The following is a 19,961-nucleotide window of genomic DNA, read 5'->3' as shown; positions in this document are numbered from 1 at the left end:
GAAAAGAAGCGTTCGCTCACAGAGTTCGATCGTCAATATTCTGGTCGGAGAAGTTTCCCTCCTCAAAGGCCACATCAGTGAAGTCCAGTGAGTGGTATTCACCGAGGTTGATTGGACAGGACCTCAGCGCCCCATTCCGCACTCGCCAAAGTCGAATATTGTCACGACCACATGACACCATCCTGAAACCAGCAAAGCCACAGATTAATCTATTCTCTGACTTCTGACTAACTGATGATCTTGTATAAGGCCTCTTTCCTGGTGATGCTATATCATTCCCAACTGCATCCCAGACATATCGGTAAACTGTTACTGTAATAATTTCCCAGTAAAACACCTGAAAGAGTAGGTGGGCAAATAGGCCAAAACATCTCCAGGTACACGTCTAATTAACAGATTTCTCGATGCAGAACACCTCATTCAATCATGACAAATCTACATTCTTCAATTGCTCCTTAAGGGAATCTGTCAGCAAACTACACACCTTCTTTGCTGTGACTATAAACTACCAAGGGAACTACTTATGAATCATAATGTGCCAACATGGCATTTAGAAGTAAGCAGCTCATGAATAATGACATTCTTTACCCTACAGGTAGCAGAATAATTGTCACAGCTCTATGTTGCTATTCATAACCAGTTCTTATAGTTGTTAGAACCAGCTCGTAAGAGTCATCTTTCAACCACATCCCCATCCAATGAAGACATTAAGAGCTCGGGATGATGGTCTTTTACTAGATTGGTAGTTGATGTGAAAATATTCAATGGACAATAGAAAGTGGAAAGTACTGGCTGACAAATTCATTAAAAAGAATTTATGAGATTGTTAGATGCAGAGATAAAGTCTCGGACATTTACCACTGACATATTAGCCCGGATCAAATGGGATTACAGATGCATAAAGATGTTCCCAAATAAAGTGTGCTTGCATGCTGGCACTGTCTGCTAGCAAAATGTATGACAAATTCAGGTAGGGAGTAGGCAGGATACCTTGTATCATCAAAGAAGGCGACCTTCATGGTGTTAATGTCAACATCTGTGTGTGCTTTGGCTAAGATGGCCACCTCTCCACCTTTGACAACGTTGCGAGTGTTCCACACCACCACCATCTGTGGAAAAATGACAAACAATTAGCCAGAAACTTTTTCTGATTAAGGGGGCATGTCACACCCGAGCATGTCATTAAAATGATGTTGATGAGCTAATATGGGTGATTGCATAACGATCTGACAATTGCTCTACAAATCCTGAGCGTCGCTTACTCCAATTCTCTTCATAAGCAAATTAGAAACTAAAGCATAGAATTTTCATGCCGTTAAATGAATTAGTAGAGCCTACCGTTTTATTGTGGATATCCTTACCCACTCCGCAGAGAACACCACCGCCATATGAGAAACTTCATATAGGAAATAGTTTGATGAAAAAGATTAAGTTGGTGTGAGCAAGCGGTGTTTATTCTAAGCCAAGACTTTAATGTGAATGTAAAATAACTGCATGCATGAGTGAATGAGTGGGTTTTGTTGGTTACCTAAGACAGGATAAGGAGTGTGCATGAATTCTGAACATGGCCAGACAGTTTCCTTTGCTGTAGTTCCATACTCGAATTGCACTATTTTTGCCAGTTTGTGCTGAAGCCAGCAGTGTTGTGTTGCCATTAAAAGCCAGTGCGGAAACCTACAGAGAGAGCACAAGATGTTGAAAGAATTCCATTTCAACCAAGTTAACTCCATGTACTAAATGTAACTGCACATTAAGTGAATCATTACAGCTGTCAGCTGTTCCATCCCACACATGGTACGTTCCGTTCACCTGCCCCTTTTACCTTATCAGTGTGGCCGATGAAAAATCTCTGCTGGTTTGAGGATATTTCCATGGAGACGATAATTGCATGACATGGATACACCACTGCATCACCTGATTTGGTCCACAGGGCCTGGAAACACAAAAAGGCACAGCCGTTAAAACTTCAAAATGGCCTGGTTTTATTGTGTTTTTTGTTCAAGAAATTAAAACTTGAACAACATGCAAGGACAGTATGATAAGGGTTTAAGTCAAAATGAGCATACATATCTAGTAGTGGCTCCTCCAAATCCGATGATTCGACTGAGCCTGAGGATCGGATCTGGGAGCAGCTTCTAAAGAGAATAGGAGACAGGTTTTACAATGAGCTCTTAAGTATGCCTTGGAAGCAGTTTTCAGTAAACCTTTCATGCCTTACCTCATGTTTGCCTTCTTTCGACGATGGCAGAGAAACAGCATGTGAAACAGGAGAGCACACCAACTGCAACATAGCATTTTTAGCTTTTTTTTAAGCATCAATAAAGTACAATGCAGTCAAGGACAACGACAGAAAAGACTACACAATACAAAAAGAGAGAGGAAGCGGGTTTCAGTAGTCGGTATAAATCACGAAGCATCACCTCTTCTTCACTTTCCTCTCCGTGTGTGCTGAGCTCATCTTCAGGATTCACATACACATGGACTCCACCGTCATCAGTGTCACAGGGTGGCCTGGAAGTGAGCTGCTGTGAACTGAGGCATGCCGACTCCCGTAGTTGACAATCATTACGAGAAAACAAGTCCTCCTGGTGAGTAGAGACGACACCCAAGTCAGGTATACTGGATACCACTGGGGTGTGACTCCTTGGGAGCTGAGAGGAAAAAGAGAAAGAGAGAAAATTAAAAGAAAAAGCTGCTTATGCTGAAAAGTTGCTCCTTAAAACTATATTTACAGTAGAATGCCTTGACCACAACATCACAGAGCAATTCATGCAGAAAATATAAAAGCTTTAGATGATGGACTGAATGTAAATAATCTTACTAATTTTGGGATGGTGAGCTGCTGGATGAGGGAAACACGGTCTTGAACTGATTTGCTGAGGTTAACACAGCAAGTCTCTTCTCTTACTGGGCTTCTTCGGCTTGAAGTACTTCCTGAGAAAAAGAAGAGCAAGTCAGTCATCCAATTTGTTTTTGGAATGCTTTCGTGCTTTTGTTGTGCCCAAATATGTGTGTTTCCATCATAAAGGGAGTCTCCCATTAACAAGACAGGCACATCAAAGTTTGTCTTAATATCATAATAATGGACCACTGCAGACCACTGCATAGGTGGAGGTCAAAGTTCTGGACAAGGTGCTTTTAGGATGTTGAATGTTTTTGCTTTTTTCCTCATATTCTTGTTTGTCTTAGAATCTGTTCTCATTCATTTAAAAAAAATAAAAATAAAAAAAACTCGTAAAAAATACAGGTTAACAAATAAAATCAAATATCAGCAAAAGCTGGCATAATTTGGACAATGCTAGATTTGTCCTGCTGATTTATCTAAAACGCCTCATGTTCACAGCACAGATGCATAATTAAAAGCCTTTAAAATATAATATCAGAGCTGAAGATTTACTGAAGTGTCATTTGTTACTATTAGTACCAATTTCTCTTAAAAGCTGTTTTTGTGTTTGTTTTTTAAACTTAAATCTAAGGATTCTTGCGCATAAAGGCGGTAAAAAACTTGAACGAGAACATGAATGTGAAAGGGGTGCAGCGTACTTTTCATAACTTACCAGCTTGTGAATGCATGCTGTCTTTTTGAAAGGAGTCATAGGGTAACTTTGTGCCCTCTGAGGGAAACCTGTTGGGCCAAAAAGGGGGAGGCTTAGAAGCAATAAAATGAACGCCACTTTTTAAAAATTCAAACTAATATTTCAAACTGTAGTTCAAATGTTATTTCCTGGTGTTCTAAACAGATCGCTGAAATGGGTTTTCTCTGTAGGCCAAAAGGAAAATCCACCCTTGAAATGCTCTGGTACAGTTATATGTAAACTAATCTTCCATCTCAGGGGACAACACTGATAAAAAAAAGTCAGCTTAGATACGAGGCTCATCTTGATCACTTCAATACAAATTCAAATGGTTCCCAGATGGGTTTTGCCTTTAACCACCTCCCTGTACATTTAAAAAAAAACAAAAAAAACAATCCCGGTAACTTTACTTGATGTGATCATAGAGGTCATGCCAGGAGCCTCCCTTCGGCACAGGGAACGACATCTCTCTGGGAATGGGACCTTTTCCCTGGGAAGAGGTAAGGCCCATTTGCTTTGCTACACTGAGAGAAACTCCTGTTGAAGGAGAAAGAGAAAAGAGCAGTCTGTTCAGATACATGAGACACAGAATGAACATGCACTTAAGAATTTCCTTTCTGTCTATTGAACATATTTTCATTCAAGGCCAACGTCTGCAATTAGAACTTGGTGGTTTGAATAGGGCTTTGACACAGGGAGAGCTCATTCAAGCTTCAACAACAAAGCATTTTTCTATTAGATCAACATCTTTGTGTTTCTCTTTCCTACATTTGGTCTTTAGAACATTTTTACAATTTGCTTATCATCCAACTAACAATAACTCAAACTAGACGGAAACAGCCCATGCATCTCGCATCTAGAAATACATTTTGCAGATACCCTGTAACATAGCGGCATCATACAGAAGCAAAGATAGCAATAGGCTTTGACAGAAAACGACACTGACCAGGATCTAGCAGCAGGTCGCTGGTAAAAATGTTTTTCACGGCCATGTTGGCACATAGTTTGACGTTCTTCAAGTGACTATAGTGGCGGTTGAGGTAGACAGAAAGGGTGTAGTGCAGATCCAGCATCAGACAGGTCCAACGCACTGAAGTCGGAGCTGGCCCCACCAAACCTGGAACACGTAAACAGACACATTGCCACCACATAGAAACAAGAAAAAAAAAGAAGAAATCATGTAAGCAGTGATTCAAATACAAGCATGTGTCTGCATGAACAGTGTTTTACCATGCTTTGCAGATTTGGAGGTACTTTCATAAACCGAGTCCTTTGCAGCTCCACACAAGAAAGGAAACTGAAGCCACGTAGCTGTGGACTTGAACTCTTTGAACATGTTGGAAAAGGAGATGCGGACCACCTGGCCTTCCTGCATATCAGAGCACAAAAAACAATGGGGCAGAACTTTCTTTTTTTCCTCCACTCTCTCTGTCAGTCATCTCAGTTATGTTTTAAAAAAATGAATACAAATAAAGCTACTGTCTTATAACAAATACACTTAAATAACGTAAAATCACAATAGCCCAGTTTGAGCCTAAGCAAATTCAGCTGCAATTACCCATGTTAGAAAAACCTGAGCAGTGAGACTGTAAAAACACATTAGTAAGACATTCTTTGGTATAATCAGTGATTAAAAGCTAAAAAGGGAGAGCAATAGATTAATCTTCTGAAAACTGTCAAAGGACTTGCTAAATAAAGTGTAATTTCGCTTTCAAAAATATAGCTATAGTCTTCATTTCACCACACTTTTAAATACCCAGGATCATCAGGTCTGATACCTTCACAGCAACGTCAAGATGGACCACAAAGTATTTGCCAGGAGTGGGCCTGAAGAGAAGGTAGAGGAAGCGGCCAGTAAGCCCCAGAGACTGGTTTGTGTTTTTGGGAATAAGGATGTAGCTGTTGGCAGGAACGGGACCCTTTATCCGGAACACCGAGCACTTCAGTGTCTTGTCCTAAGGGATGTGTTGTCAGACAAAAAGTCAGGTGAGCTTGTTGTAAATAATTACAGTTGATAAAATTTATCTCAACAACAATCTTTCTTCAGACAGGTAAAGGCTTACCAGGTGTAAAGAATCTCACAAGCGTCTAGTATTATTACAAGTTCAGCTTATGCACGGACCTTTAAATGTCAAACATTTAACGTGGAAGAAGTTACCGTATACGTTGACACATCTCCCTCCTTGGCCGACCTCTTCCAGTCCTCAACTCTGACATGTTTGAATATGTTGACGTAAGGATGCTGCCAATCTGCAAAACCAAAACAGCGTTTGGGAACAGTTAGCTTAGACTTCATATTAACCAGCGAAATAACAGCTGCTCACACTGTTTCACGGCATGTTTGCACTCTCATAGTTCCTGTTACTGTATCCAATATTTCCATAACAAGCCACGTTAATTCAAAATTTAAAAAAAGTTCACGTTACCTTTGGAGGCCATTGGCAGCTATTGCAAAAATAAAAGAAATCCACCTGTTGATTCTTGTCTGTAGTTAGCTAGCAAAGAGGACAGTTAAGTTCTTCCCGCTTCAGCCTCCGCTATTGCCAGCGACGCCATGACGTATGAACAGTCATGGTGCTGCTGGGTAATGAAGTTTATAGACCCAAAAGCCATAAGTGGGGAAACGGATTTTGACAATAAATAGATGAATAAATTAATACATGTTTCACATATTTGGGAGGTATAACTTTTAAATTTTCAAAATAATCTATGACTTGATTGCTGGACAAAAACTTTGCCCTTTAGCTTGGCGCTCATTCACTACTCTTAAATCAACATTTCCAGCTCTCATAGGTAGATCCGTGGCAAGAGGGGCACTGGACCCTACTGAAAACGGATAGGCCCCCAAAAATGCCCCTGTCCAGTTAATGATGGCTTAACTTTTTGGAAATGAGTAAAGTTACAGACTGTGGCATTTTCATCACCATAGTGACAATGGGGTTATATGGTGTGGTAAACAAGACAACAAATAAATAAAAAAAACAACCACCAACTTCAATATCGAAAAATGTGTATTTTAAGAAAGAACATGCCATTACCAGCAAAAAATAAATGACAATCCTAAAAGACTCTGAAGCAGTATCCTAAATCAAAAGTAGAAGCAGATAAAATCCACAAAAAATAACAATGTGCAAATTATACTGAAAAGTAGCTAATTGCTCAAACGTCAAAAATATAGCCAAGAGCAAACAATGAAAGCCTGGTTAAATATAAATACACCTTACTAGATTGTATATGGACCATAGACATGTATGTTTCAGACATCAATATATTAAAACAAACCTTTAAATTCCACAACATTTTACAATGCACATAACACAGAATATCTTGTATATTTAGGTGAGTTTGTCTGCTGAATCTGCTACTGTGTCTTGTCATGCCTCCACCTCTGGCACTTTCATTTTCCCCTACCCGAACCAGGGTTTGTATCCCCACCACGCTATGACTGGTGTGCAGTTGGAGAGGGGCTGGGGTAGCTTGTGGTTGTGGAAAAAAAAAGAAAAAAAGATGGTTGTTGTGGTGTGACGAGCAGTGATGGCTGGCATTAGGGGAGTGACTCTGGGACGCCAGTGATCACTGTCTAGCCTCCTGGGGGTGTCGTGGGCCCAACTAGACAAAACACTGATGAAAGGAGGTTCCCACCTGATTTCCCCAATGACATGTTGGTCAGCACTGCTCACTGATCTATATAGGGAGTATAGGGAATTATTCACCGAGTCTGGTCCATTTTTTCTTAAGCACAAGTTTCTTGTGTTTACCTTGAATATGTTCTCAAAGCACAAAGAACCAGCAAAAACAAAGAAATGTAGGCCTACAATGAATGCATTGCTCCCTTCAGTCTGAGTCTGCATTTGCAACATGTGGGAGCAGTTCCACCGGTTCTTTCAGATGAATGAGGAAAGACATCTGCATTGCCATAGATGATTGTCCAGTGTCATCTTGGTCCCTGTGCTGCAGGATATTATCCCTATTCCCCGCTAATGGAGAGTGCAACAGAGAAGCATCTGCTTGTGGGGAAGTTGGTTGAACAGGACGTCTGAAAATCTGTGAGCTGTCAGGAGTAGGTGAACCGTCTGGCACTACCCTGGCTGCTGAGACAGAGGATCTGTTGCGGCCCGGGACAGTGGCAATGGAGAAAGTGTCTGCTCGAGATTCAAGCACAGCTAGTCACTGTCTACAGCATTTAACCTCTGTCTCTGTCCTCCAGCTGCGCAACTTCCTTTTCAGTTCTGTCTGCACCTGAAACCAGAGTGGAGATGAATTATTTAAGTTGATTGAGTTTATATGGAAAGTCAAACAAGCACAAAATACCGAAAATATATTTTTGGCATATTAGACCCCTGGACAACAATACCAAATCAAAAGCATACTATATGACTTTTAATCTCAGTTCTTTTAATATTAGTCCCACCTGACAACCATTCATGGGTCTCTTTAGTTTAATATAGTCAGTCCTGTAAGCATTCTTGACAATTATATAAGTCAAACTCAAGATTAGAAAACATTTTTTAATAAATAATGAGAATTTCAACCTCTTTATTGGCATAGCAGTAGAGTACAGCCACGAGTAAGCCCTGCAAAGAGACCAAAAGTCCTATTTAGTTTAGTAAAAGAAGAATTTGCTGTACAAGACCGTATGTATACATGTGCAACCCCAAAACCCCCACCCAAAAATCGAAATCCCCAAAAGTTGGAATGCTGTGCCAAATATGAATAAAAACAGAAAGCAATCATTTGCAAACCCCCAAATCAACATTTTACTCATAATAGAACATATCAAATGTTGAAAGTGAAACATTTTACCATTTCATGAAAAATATTAGCTCACGTTGAATTTGATGGCAGCGACACATCTCAAAAAAGTTGGGATGGGGAACCATGTTAACCAGTGTGTAGCATCTACTCTTCTTTTAACAACAGACCATAAATTTCAAGGAGTTGTGGAGACCAATGCTGGACCTTTGCGAGAAGAATGCTGACCCATTCTTGTTTGAATGTTACTGCTCAAGAGTTCTGGATCTTTTTTGTTGTACTTTGCGTGTCATGATGCACCAAATGTTTTGATTTAGGCAAACTGGACTGCAGGCAGACCAGTCTAGCACCCTATACTCTTCTAGTATTAGGCCATACTGTTTTAATAGATGCAGTATGCGATTTAGCATCGTCTTGCTGAAATTATACAAGGCCTTCCTTGATAATGAAGTCACTGGATGGGAGCACATGTTGCTCTAACACCTTGATATATCTTTCAGCATTGGTGGTGCCTTTCTAAATGTGCGAGCTGCCACTTCCATAGGCACTAATATACCCCAATATCATCCCAGACACAGAGTTTTTAACTGAGGTTTGAAACAAGCAAAATCATCCCTTTTGTCTTTAGTGAAATGGATATGGTGTCCATGATTTCCAAAAAAGATTTTAAATTTTGATTTGCCTGACCACAGAACAGTTTTCCACTTTGCCTCAATCAATTCTAATTGAGCTTTGGCCCGGAGAAGTCGACAGCATTGGTTAATCGTGTTCACATGTGGCTGTTTCTTTGGATGATAACTTTAATGTGCGTTTGTGGATGGCACGGTGAACTGTGTTTACAGGCAAATATCTTTTTAGTGCTGTTTTTTAAAGGAGAACCACCCGAGTCCCGTTAATCCAATACTGATTTCTAGCCATGCCCCTTGCACACAGAGTTGTCTCCAGACTCTGATTATTTTGATGGTATTATCGATGGTCAAAATGCATCTGAAAAAATGACTTTTTTGAGAAAACTCAAAGAACGTGTTGTTTTCTTGCAGAATGCAAGAGTAGAGGATACCTAATATATAATTCACTGTTTTTGGACTACATTACTATATTATGTGTTAACAATACAGACTGAATATGACCAAGCTCCCTTGTTCTCATCATTCAAAGTGAAATCCACCAATCAGAAAATCTTGCAGATAGGAGATTTTGCATTTCGACTATCGTTATGTATCCACAATTTTACATTGAGAATGTTTTTTCTTGTTATCACTAATTAAAAGCAGTCACACTTAACTCTTAACCCACCTGAAATGAGCTAATAAAGAGGGTAAAGAACACTTTAACATAACGAAGAACGCCTGTTGTCTGCTCATCTGTGGCAAAGATGAAAATCACCTCATGAATTCCAAACAGAGGAATAAGGGTAAGGGTGGCCTTGGCAAGCCTAAAAGGACAAAAACAGAATAGGAATGTGTCTCAGTGTCATACATGTGACTTTATGTAAGCATTAATTTAATAAAGGCCTTCTTAAGAAAGAGTTTCAAACATATTTAGTCACTGAAATGATGCTCAAACCACTTGCCGAAGTTTGTAATCTGGGTATCGACTTTGATTGTTGGCTCTCAGTTTGGAGAATATGACTCCAAGGATCTTCATGAAAATCAAAAAGTTGATCTGTTGATCGGCAAATGACAACATGAGTTGTTTTAGCCAGCACAAAAATATACATATTATGATACATATTCCAGTACGCATTGGAGTCAACATGTGATCGAACACTTGGTAGACTGTCTGCAAAATTGATCTTTACAAGTGAAGAAAAAAGGACTGGGAAACGAATGATCCACCAGTAGTTCATGTTCTCATTGAGAGCCCAGCACCTGAGAAAAAAAAGGCACATATCACTTTTTCTTGTTTGAATCTGTTGCACAGTCTACTCATGGCGGCACCGTGCACATACGCTTGCTTACTCCTTGTTTTCTTTCAATATCTTCACCACTACCCAGGGAACCACAAACAGGAGGGGAGCACCTGAAGCAAAAGCATTAAAAGAAAATCCTGGTAAGTACTTCAGTTGCTTTCAAAACAAATTTAAGAAATAAACAACATCAATGCCTCCATGGCATCCATTAAATGAATACTCAGCTGACGTGAGTCTGCTTCAATGTCCATTCATCAAACATAACAGTGGAGAGTCATGGAGGCTGTGTGAGGTTTCTCGTAATGCACTCTGCTAATTTTGTACATCTAAGATGAACTGCTCTTTGATGTAAAGCCGATATGGATTTTATCAATGACAACATCTTCTTGAATTCAGCGTAAAAAGCTCAATAAAAGCTCCTTTGTGGCATGTTCTTTTAGGTACAAAGATGTAACAATATAGTACTTACCCCAGCAAAGGCAGAGGTAAGGCAAGTGCTTGTTGTTGTCAATGAACACAGAGGAAATAAGTACTGAGTACAAATAAATTGCCTCTCCAAAGAACCAACAATGATTGGCCAAGACACTATACTGCATCACGACCTGTGCTATCCTGCATCCAATAGCAGCCTGGAGGAAAGAATTTAGAAACAATCATAGCATGAAAAACACAGAAAAGTCACAGGAACGGAACTGAAAGATTTTTGTGGTCATTTACACCAGATGATAACAGTAAACCGTCGTTAGTGTATTTCAAGACCTACCTGATGACTGAGCATCTCGCTCACATCGGCCTGTTTCATGATTTCTCTGCCCCAGTGGCGATCTATCATTGTGTCCTTCACAATCACAGCCACGGCTCGCAGGATGAAAGACAAGAAGAGGTTGGCGTGGATGTAGTTTCTGGTGCAATGCAGTTTCCTGTCATGAGTCACAAAAGGAAAATTAGGTGTGTCTAGATAAAAGAAAAAAAAAGTACCGGTAGGTATTTTGTTGCGTTTCTTGTAACTGGCCTGCAAAACCGCAGAGATTGCAGCTATTTTGTTCTTGATTTTCTTCTTAAATATTTTTTTCAACACTTTTCTTTGTTCCTTTGCTCCTGTTCACAATGAACCTTAGGTCACACGTATTTCTACGCCACATGAATTTGCCTTTTGAACTTTCTCAGTTACCAAACATTCTCTCAAACATTCTGAGCTGTAAAATCCCTCCGTCACCATCACTCTCTGTGCTCGGCCTCGGCAACACAGATGAAGCGAAAAAACCTCCCAGAGGACACTGGATATCCAAAAATATTCATTCACAGCAATCATTGGAATAATCGGATCATAGAATATATTACAATAGAAAAAAACAAATCCTTTCAACATAAATAACATATCCGTCTTTAACCTTCTGATATACCTCAATCTAAGATAAACAGAACTTTGTGAAGCCTCGTACATTTCTACATTCCCCCAAATAAACCTTGAATTCTTATCATTGTCATCAAATTGATTTCACTCTTATCATCATTGTCATCAAATTGATTTCACTCTTATCATCATTGTCATTATCATCATTAGCATTAACAATTTAAGTAAGTACGTAAGTAAACTAAGTGTTTTTTTTTTCATATTTGATATACTTCTTTTTTATTAATTTATGAAAATAGTACCCCGCAACATTTATTATGGATACATCTATTGGTTATTTTTCTACTTCTTCTTCTTCTTATCTATTTATTTAATTGTTTGTTAATTCATTTGATATTATAACTAAACTAATATTGTCATTTTTATTATACAGGATATTTTTCTTTTTCTTCTTCTCTTGCCTCTTTATCATTGTTATTATTATTACTTATCTGAATGGAGTAAACATACATCTCCAAGTAGACACCACACAGCACTGGCACAGTGTTAATATTCACCTTTACCTGTCTTTTGTACTTTTTTTTTTGCCTTTTTTTCATGAAAAAACAAACGACCAAAGAACAATGGTGCTGTGGTTTTGACACATTCACAAAACAAAAGGCTTTTACGTACAGAAAACAGCTTACCTAAAGCTCAGAAGAATGATGAGAGCCATTGTGAGTGTGGACAAGGACAAGGAATAGCCAACAGTGTACAACATCCTGAAGCTCAACATCAACTGTTTGTACCACAGCTGCAAAGACAAATTCACACTTTTTGTGAGTCCGCTCTCCATAATTTACAAAATTACATTGACAGTAAATTTGTTGAGTGAACAGTGTTGTTGACAAAAAGCCTACCATCTGTCGGAGTTCCCCGTAGTTATATGCCAACAAAACAACTTGATGCTACTTGGCAATGCAGTATAATAGAACTCTGTCGTGCATAGAGCAATTTCTAAAGGCACGAAATCTTTAACCTGACTATTTCAAAACAGCCATATATCAGTCAGTGCAAGACAAGAAGTGTCCTTCTTTTTTTCTTTCCAGATTGCAAAGATATTTCTTCGAGGGTCCATGAGCCATTTAAATGTTTTTTCGCTCTTTTAGACTTTTTTTCTGCTGGTGGCCACAGTCCTGTGGTAATTCAGTTCATGTTTTTTTTTCCTGATATCTTTTTAACTCAAAACAAGAGAAAAAAAAGCACATATGTACAAACAGATAATAAGACAATATTTATTCATATATTGTACAGAATTCAGGTAATACAGGTTCTTATTGTCGTTATACCTCCCGAGAAGCCACTTCTTTTTCCTCTTCACACTGGCTCTTGTCCCTCCATACCACCCCGCTGTCGTCTCTCTCCCAGAGTCCGTCAGACCCACATTGCCTACGCACAACACCTTTGGACACTGGAAGAGAAGCAGTCAGTCCTGTAGTCAATAACTGCCTACTCCCAAATAGCATCACACCTTGTTGAAGCATGCAGGGGGCTGGTAGATAGTAGCCTGATTAGGTCATCTCTCAAGCACAGAGGAAAACAAAATAATTAACACAACAATACGTGCAAGTTCCGGCACAAATAAAAGATATTCACGCATGCTAAATAAACATGTAAAAAAAAAAGTAATTAGCGGATATTTTGAAGATACCTTGATTTGTTTGCTAGAAGTTAAAGTCACAAGAAAGGTGTTATCACATTTTAGGACAGCTGTTTTTCCATCTCTTTGTATGACTTTTTAGTCTTAGGTGTTATCAGTTTTAAGGTGTTATGCATCAGGACGTGAAAAAACGTCAAACAGGTCTCAAAATTAGGTCAAATACGACTCCAGGTGAGCTACAACAGATGGCATACAACCTGTGATTTATTTCTTAAGTCTAAGCTAAAAATCAGAGGACCTTCCAGAAAAACCAAGTAAACTCCACCATTCAGTAGCTTATAGAACCAACTTTAGCAGCAATAGCTTAAAGTAATCCTTTTCTGTGTGGTGGTATAAGCCACTCATATCATCAGAAAGGAATTTTGGCACACTCTTCTTTACCATGTTGCTTCAGTTCATTGAAGTTTGTTGCCATTTGTTTATGCACAGCTCTCTCAAGGTCCTACCATAATCCTGGTGCTGTGCATTAGGTATAAAGGACATTGTTTAAGAGGTTGTGGAAGTGCTCTTGTAACCTCATCCCAAGTTGACAGACAGCAACAACTTCTTCTTTACGATTCCTGATGTCTTTTCTCCTTTGTATTGGTTTAACACACACCTGAACACTCCAGACCAGCAAACTGCCAAAACATCTGCGTTTAAAGGGGGGGGGGGGGGGGTCGCACCAGCTGGCGATCAGTTAATCAAGTGCATTTTGCCCGCAAAACTAAATTTCTGTAGGAGCACTCTTCTTCAGCATGTTGGCTTAGTCTTTGCTAGATAGATAATAACATGGTGTAATGTTTCGTGTTGTTCATCTGAAGTAGCAATACCTAATTTTAAGATCTGGTAAGGAGCACTCAAAGAGACGGTGCTTTCTTTTTCACATAGAAAAACAAACAGAGATACATATATATATCAGTTGGTTGTTTCTGTTACCTTTGTCATACCATGGCAAGTAGAATGGACATGAGATGTTCACCATAATGCCGGCAGGAGCATCTGGCCAGCAGGCATATCTGTCAAATGTCCTGTTGCAGAACAAGCCTCCTGGAATGGCAAATAAATGATTCTTTAGAGCGAGAATCACGTTTTTAACTTTGATAACATGCCCAAGTGATTTTATTCTAAAGGGGTAAGATAGATTAATAGATTATGGCAGATACACACAGTCAACACCAAGCCTTAGCCTACAGTGCATCAATCAACAGCCAGAGCTTAAACATAACTAACCTCAGAATTCATCCTGTCAGCTTGCCAAATTGTCAGAGCTGGACTAGCTGCACTGGTTCACTCAACTCTAGCATTTTGCAATTGGTTACTTACATTTGCATAGATCGACTAATACAAAGTGAAGTGAAGGTACAATTATATTTAAGCTATTTTTAGACGCTTTTCACGGAAAAGAAAAAGCTTAAAAATAAATTATGATCATGAAAAGATTCTATTTTTTATTGCTTGGAAGACTTCAAATGGGACATCTGTGCCTCAACAAGAAGTCACATATGCTAATTTTTTAATGCAATTGTGAAATTACTTCAGTTGATTCCCTACTTTTCTTCCCCAGCTGCATATTTCCTTATTCAAGATAACTCAACTACAAATGAATTAAGTGCTTTGGTACCTTGAGGCAGCGTTTCATTTTCTATCATCTTGATACAGTCCTCTTTGTACTGGACCCATTTCCGATAAGTCTCCTCGAATACTTTCCCGCAGACCATCTCAAACTGTAAATATAGGTGTAAACATAGCAGGAACTATAGATCCATAATATCATAAAGCACATAACTCAGTATTTTTGGAGGTTAAAAAAATCTGCAGTGGTTAATTTGCTGAGTCTTGTATTTCATGTGAACCAACCTTTGGAAGCTTGAGAAACAGCAGGCAAATCAAAGCTGTTCTGTTGAGTGTCTGGTACATGACCGCAGAGGTGGTCTTCTTTATGAAAAAAAAAAACTGAGAAGAGGAAGAAGGACAAAAAATAGCAACCATTGACAAACAGTTAGTGCTGAGTTCAGTAAGTAGCTATAATGGTCCTTTTAAAGACACAGGGAGGGTTTTTTCAGCCATTAGATAATCTGCATTGTCTGTGCATCAAAAATTTAGAAAATATAATAATGTGAGCTAAAAGCTTCAACTGTTGGGCCCTCTTGATATAGCCTGATTAACATCGACTTTCAAATCTCTTCGAGATTGCAGCAGAGCCGAAGGTGTTGCGTCACTGCGAGGGCGGAGCCTGGGTACTCTTGATAGACTTTCTGCCAGTCTATAATAAAGAAAGGCAATTTAATAGAACTGTGTCCTGTTCTGCTGCAGTCTGTCATGTTGAATGAGCCAACTAAAAACCTCCACTAGGCCCCTACACATATGAAAAACAATGCAATTTATTGTCTGTCCATTTATTTTTTGGTAACTTTAATTACATACTGATTTTCAGACTTTTGTCTGATTTTATTACCTCTTTCCCTCCTTGTTATGACTTTTTGAACAGTCTTTGGTTCTGTGGTTAGTCCCTGGTAGGGTGTTTGTCTTTTTAGTCTTTCCTTTTAAACTTTTGCTCAGGATTTAAAAAACTGTGGTGAGTGTGTGGTAATTTCTCTCTGTGTGGCCCTGTGATGGACTGGCAACCTGTCCAAGGGTGTACCCTGCCTCTCGCCCAATGACGGCTGGGATAGGCTTCAGCCCCCCGCGACCCTACAGTTGGATTAAGCGGGAATAGAAAATGGATGGATTGTTTTCTCTGATTAAAGTGGAATTTTAAAAAGGAGTTGCAGGTCGCCTGCGTTTTCAGTATGTCTGATTTAGTCACTTTGTCTGTGATGCAATAACAGCCCACATATTCAGACCTGCACACAACTGTATAGAATGGGGGTGTTGATATAAATCTACAACCACTGGCACTCTAAAACCTATTTTTCTGCACAACCAATCACATGCAATCAGATTCCTACACAACATATACCAAAAGTAAATCCTTTCCTAAACCCTTTTCCATCAATGCTAAGAATTTCTGATGCTTTTTTCTTTTGATGCAGTAATGCCAAAGGAAAAGGTTCTTATATCTATGGTTTACCATGAGTGGAGGACTTCTACTATTGATTTTTTTCTATTTTTTCTACTATTTGATTTTCACCCGACTTTAGTGATTGAAGATAAAATATTTTCAGGTAGATTTTACCCTCAGAGGGAGGGTACGATTTCACGTGGTCCACGATTTCACATGGACTAGGAACAGGTGGGTCGAAGAACAAGTTCCCAGCTGTTTTAGTGAATCTAACAAGGCCCTGATTTTAGTGCCTTTTTATAGGTTCCCCCCATGGTACCTCTTTTTCTTTTGTGAGGTGTTGTATAGCTGGAAATAAAACAAGAGTACTTCAATTTGCCATGTATTGTTGTGTTTTGATACATAATTTCGATGAGGAGTTTTTTTTTTTTTCCAAAGGTACAACACCATTTGTAACACCATTTGTAACACCATCACTAAGGTAAAACCTTAGTGATGGTGTTACAAAAATGGATGTTAAGGGGGTAAATGTGTCATCCCATTAGGCTCTGAGCAATGTGACATTCTGAAGCCCGTCGTTAGGCAAAAGATGGGCACTGAGATATAGAGGAGTCAACACAGAAGCATGATTAATTATTTTTTATTGTCGTTGTTATGTCATGTGGCCGCTTGCAGCTGTTTGTTGCAATGGAAGGTCTCATAACTCTGTGTTAACTCATAATATGTCAGAGATTATTAGTGTGTTATTAAAAGACTACATGTAGCTGATAGCTAATTGCTTTTATGGTAGGGGAAGACATTACTATCACATTAATAATGGGCTGCAGGCTTATGTTATTATTTATTTCACAACTGACAGAAACCTGGGTGAACCCGTGTAAATTACCCATACTTGGATAAAAGCATTTCTTTTTGTAGTTGTTTTTCTTTTTGTGATGTTGTCATGGTAATGACTGTCAGTATGGCAAATGTGTCTGATGTCATCATGAAAGGCCAATTTTAGCAGGATGTCCATAAATATGGCATCAAGTTTTTTTTGTGCGCAAATTTTTTTTTTGTCTATCTTTTTATATCACTGATAGAGGGTTGTTACTTACAGCATGTCACAGTGGCCAAGAAATGCGCTCATATTAAAATCTAAAATGATTTGGAACTAGTTTAAAAAAAAAAAAAAAAAAAATCTAAATTGATACTTTTTTAATAATTTTCTGAATGAGATGTATTTATTTCTTTTTCAAACTGTAATGTCATTTCTGGCATTTCAAAACAATCTTTAACCATGCAGCTTGTCTATGAAAACCAGACAAAAATGGCACCAGCACAGTACATTTGAATAATGAGCAGTGGTGCAGTCTGACACCCCACAGATTAACCTAAAGCTCTGCAGTGGAACCACATCAGGCAAACTGAGCTCAGGGGCATCATGTCCCCTGCATCTGTGGGGGACTCTCCTCAGGCTCAATGCAGCCACTGTGTGTCAACAGGCTGCCAAAGTGCTGACTTGATTTCTCTCGATATTTGACAATCGCTGTCATTAGGCAGAATGAGGAATGACTGTGGGTTTCTTACTAGAAAGACTGTGCTGTAAATGGTTACATGTAGACAGGAATCTGTTATCAGAATATATGAAAAATTATTAACTTTATCAGCAAAGATAAGATCTGAAAAATAAAGCAACCTTTTTGTTTTAGGTACTTTAGCTACTTGATTACATTTCACATTGCATAAGAACTTGCTGTAAACTGGCACACAGCTGTGCCGTCATGTTTTTGTTAGGATAATTGCATTCGACCTTTCCTAAAAGCCTAATATTGTCAACAGAATATATCAAGTTTCTTTACTTGTGCTGTCAAGCTTTTTTTGTGATAATTTATTTTTCACTCCTTTTTTTTTAAACTCTTCGTTAATGAAGGGGGGTTCATTTGACTGAATGTTACACTGAACAACACCAATGCATCTAGTTTGTATTGAGAATAAAATTGAGATGTTCACAGAAGCGTAAAAACAAGATTAAAATTTACGTCACATTTTTTTCTGTATAGAGTGCAACAATTTCTCTATTTGAGTTTGAAGTATTGTAAAGCGATTAAGATGGGACTGCACTATTACAGTGATCCAACATATTTAATTTCCAAATATAAAAACTGACATGTTGGTTTGTTCTGCTGCAGATTACATTTCGAATGACCAACCCAACCCTGCAGTGACTTCTAGAGTTACAATACAACACCTGAGTGGCCTTTAACATCAAATAATCATCATCTAAAGACATCGTTTGCTTACTTAATATCTTGCTATTTTACATCTAATATTTGTTGGATGAAATCTCCTCCTTTTAGCCTAGGTTTCACTAAACTCAGTCAGAAGACAGCCAAAGCTGAAAGACTGAGAGTTTTCAGATGATAAGCACTCTATAGCAACAGCTGTAAGATGATTACCAGCTGCAGGTGGTTCGTTCATGGGGGGGTAAATACATGAATTCTGTTTAAATGATCTGCAAATTTAACCCCATTTCAGCTGAGAAAAGAAAAAAAAAAAAAGAAAAAGAAAAAACGCATTTCTTCCTCCCAGTCATCAAAGAGTCTATAGATAACAATTTGTGCATTATTTCACTTACGGGTTGTAACTCTGCTAGGTTAAAACATGTCATCTGCAGAGGACATACAACATTTTTTAGTCACTTACAGCTGATCGGCTGGTTGGAGGGGAGAAGATGCGATAAGAAATTCCTTTCAGTCCAGTTGCAGTCAGACACGGACTTCACCTGAGCCTGCACAGTGAAGTTGGTGGGTCTGCAATTCTCCGCTCGTCATCTCCCACCGCCCGCCCGCCTCAGAACGCCACCACTGTAGCGGGGGATTTTCCTCATGCACTGTAACTAACCGCAGACCTGTGACGCTTTTCTCCTTTCACAGAGATCGATCGTGTCTATTTTTTCTCTCTTTCTGTCTTTCTTTTTGTCTGTTTCTATCTGCTTTTGTCATGGGGCACAAGCGATATTCGTTATTGCAAGACAATAATGTTTTTGGCCACTATCAAACCACCTTTCAGACGTTTTGTTTTGTTTGTTTGTTTTTTGTTGTTGCAGGATTCAATCAAATCAAAGCAAAATCATTTAGATCTGAAATAAAGATCTAAATTAACCAGTCCAATCCGTGGCTTTACTGCATCAAAGTGTTTCCCGTGTCTCTTTCACAATGAAGGAAACGTCAGCTGTCTGACAGGATCAGGAGGGAGGATATGAAAGAATAAATGAATGGACTTTCACAAGCCTGTTTCACATAGACATGAGCTGTTTTCCCCAACACTCTGTGACATTTGTCTGACCAGATATTTAAAGCAGAAACAGATTCATCAAATTTGAAATGATATTCAATTAATGATCCACTATAATCTGTCTTTTCTTTCTTCTATTTTTTTTTTTACAACCTTTATTTGTTTAATCTGAGATGACCTAATATGATAGATCATAGAATGAGGTTTATTCTAGTTTGGGGATGCAAATGGGTTTCTGAAGCCTTGAAGTTTTCTACTACAAAAAAGTTTTTAAAAAAATCCAATTTTCACTCAAAAACTAGTAGCTCTCTAAAATAGGAGACAAAATATTGTCCAGATTTTGGGGGAAAGGATTTAGCATCAGGTGAGCCAGTCTTCGGGATCTGCAGGCATTTCAAGAGTGAAGTTAG

General features: G+C 38.8%; 2 protein-coding genes across 3 annotated transcripts in view; both read right to left on the bottom strand.

The window, feature by feature from the left end:
• The window catches only part of wdr90 (WD repeat domain 90), a 30,185-nt gene extending 24,078 nt beyond the window's left edge, over positions 1-6,107 (bottom strand). For both annotated transcript variants that reach the window (XM_075457466.1, XM_075457467.1), the window contains exons 1-16: positions 6,002-6,107; positions 5,734-5,825; positions 5,354-5,530; positions 4,806-4,944; positions 4,522-4,692; positions 3,986-4,112; positions 3,558-3,625; positions 2,822-2,934; positions 2,421-2,651; positions 2,219-2,281; positions 2,067-2,135; positions 1,823-1,933; positions 1,529-1,674; positions 1,339-1,396; positions 991-1,109; positions 21-182 (exon numbers count right to left, since the gene is read on the bottom strand). In XM_075457466.1, coding sequence (XP_075313581.1) covers positions 21-182; positions 991-1,109; positions 1,339-1,396; positions 1,529-1,674; positions 1,823-1,933; positions 2,067-2,135; positions 2,219-2,281; positions 2,421-2,651; positions 2,822-2,934; positions 3,558-3,625; positions 3,986-4,112; positions 4,522-4,692; positions 4,806-4,944; positions 5,354-5,530; positions 5,734-5,825; positions 6,002-6,014 — 1,859 coding nt within the window. In that variant the 5' untranslated portion in view covers positions 6,015-6,107. The remainder of the gene's footprint in view (positions 1-20; positions 183-990; positions 1,110-1,338; positions 1,397-1,528; positions 1,675-1,822; positions 1,934-2,066; positions 2,136-2,218; positions 2,282-2,420; positions 2,652-2,821; positions 2,935-3,557; positions 3,626-3,985; positions 4,113-4,521; positions 4,693-4,805; positions 4,945-5,353; positions 5,531-5,733; positions 5,826-6,001) is intronic.
• Positions 6,108-6,663: 556 nt separating this feature from the next.
• On the bottom strand, positions 6,664-19,098 carry LOC142373986 (glucagon receptor-like). Its single transcript, XM_075457473.1, has 14 exons — positions 18,961-19,098; positions 15,132-15,227; positions 14,896-14,998; positions 14,211-14,321; positions 12,922-13,043; positions 12,280-12,386; positions 11,003-11,159; positions 10,709-10,868; positions 10,289-10,349; positions 10,129-10,198; positions 9,901-9,992; positions 9,624-9,762; positions 8,108-8,149; positions 6,664-7,814 (listed from the first exon to the last, which is right to left on the bottom strand). The coding sequence occupies exons 2-14, from the start codon at positions 15,189-15,191 to the stop codon at positions 7,743-7,745; spliced, it is 1,296 nt and encodes a 431-aa protein (XP_075313588.1). The 5' UTR covers positions 15,192-15,227; positions 18,961-19,098; the 3' UTR covers positions 6,664-7,742.
• Between the last annotated feature and the right edge of the window lie 863 nt (positions 19,099-19,961).

The sequence above is a fragment of the Odontesthes bonariensis genome, chromosome 23 (genome assembly GCF_027942865.1).
Source record: "Odontesthes bonariensis isolate fOdoBon6 chromosome 23, fOdoBon6.hap1, whole genome shotgun sequence".
Classification (NCBI taxonomy): Eukaryota; Metazoa; Chordata; class Actinopteri; order Atheriniformes; family Atherinopsidae; genus Odontesthes; species Odontesthes bonariensis.
The sequence above is the reverse complement of the archived record's forward strand: the minus strand, read 5'-3'. Positions and strand labels throughout refer to the sequence as shown.

Bases quoted from the DNA above. Each gene is read 5' to 3' on its own strand.
- LOC142373986 (XM_075457473.1), bottom strand. From the start codon at position 15,191: ATGTACCAGACACTCAACAGAACAGCTTTGATTTGCCTGCTGTTTCTC. The intron at 14,999-15,131 runs GTTGGTTCACAT...CTATATTTACAG, and splicing joins TGTTTCTCAAGCTTCCAAAG to TTTGAGATGGTCTGCGGGAA. The intron at 10,199-10,288 runs GTAAGCAAGCGT...TTTTTTTCTCAG, and splicing joins ATATTGAAAGAAAACAAGGA to GTGCTGGGCTCTCAATGAGA.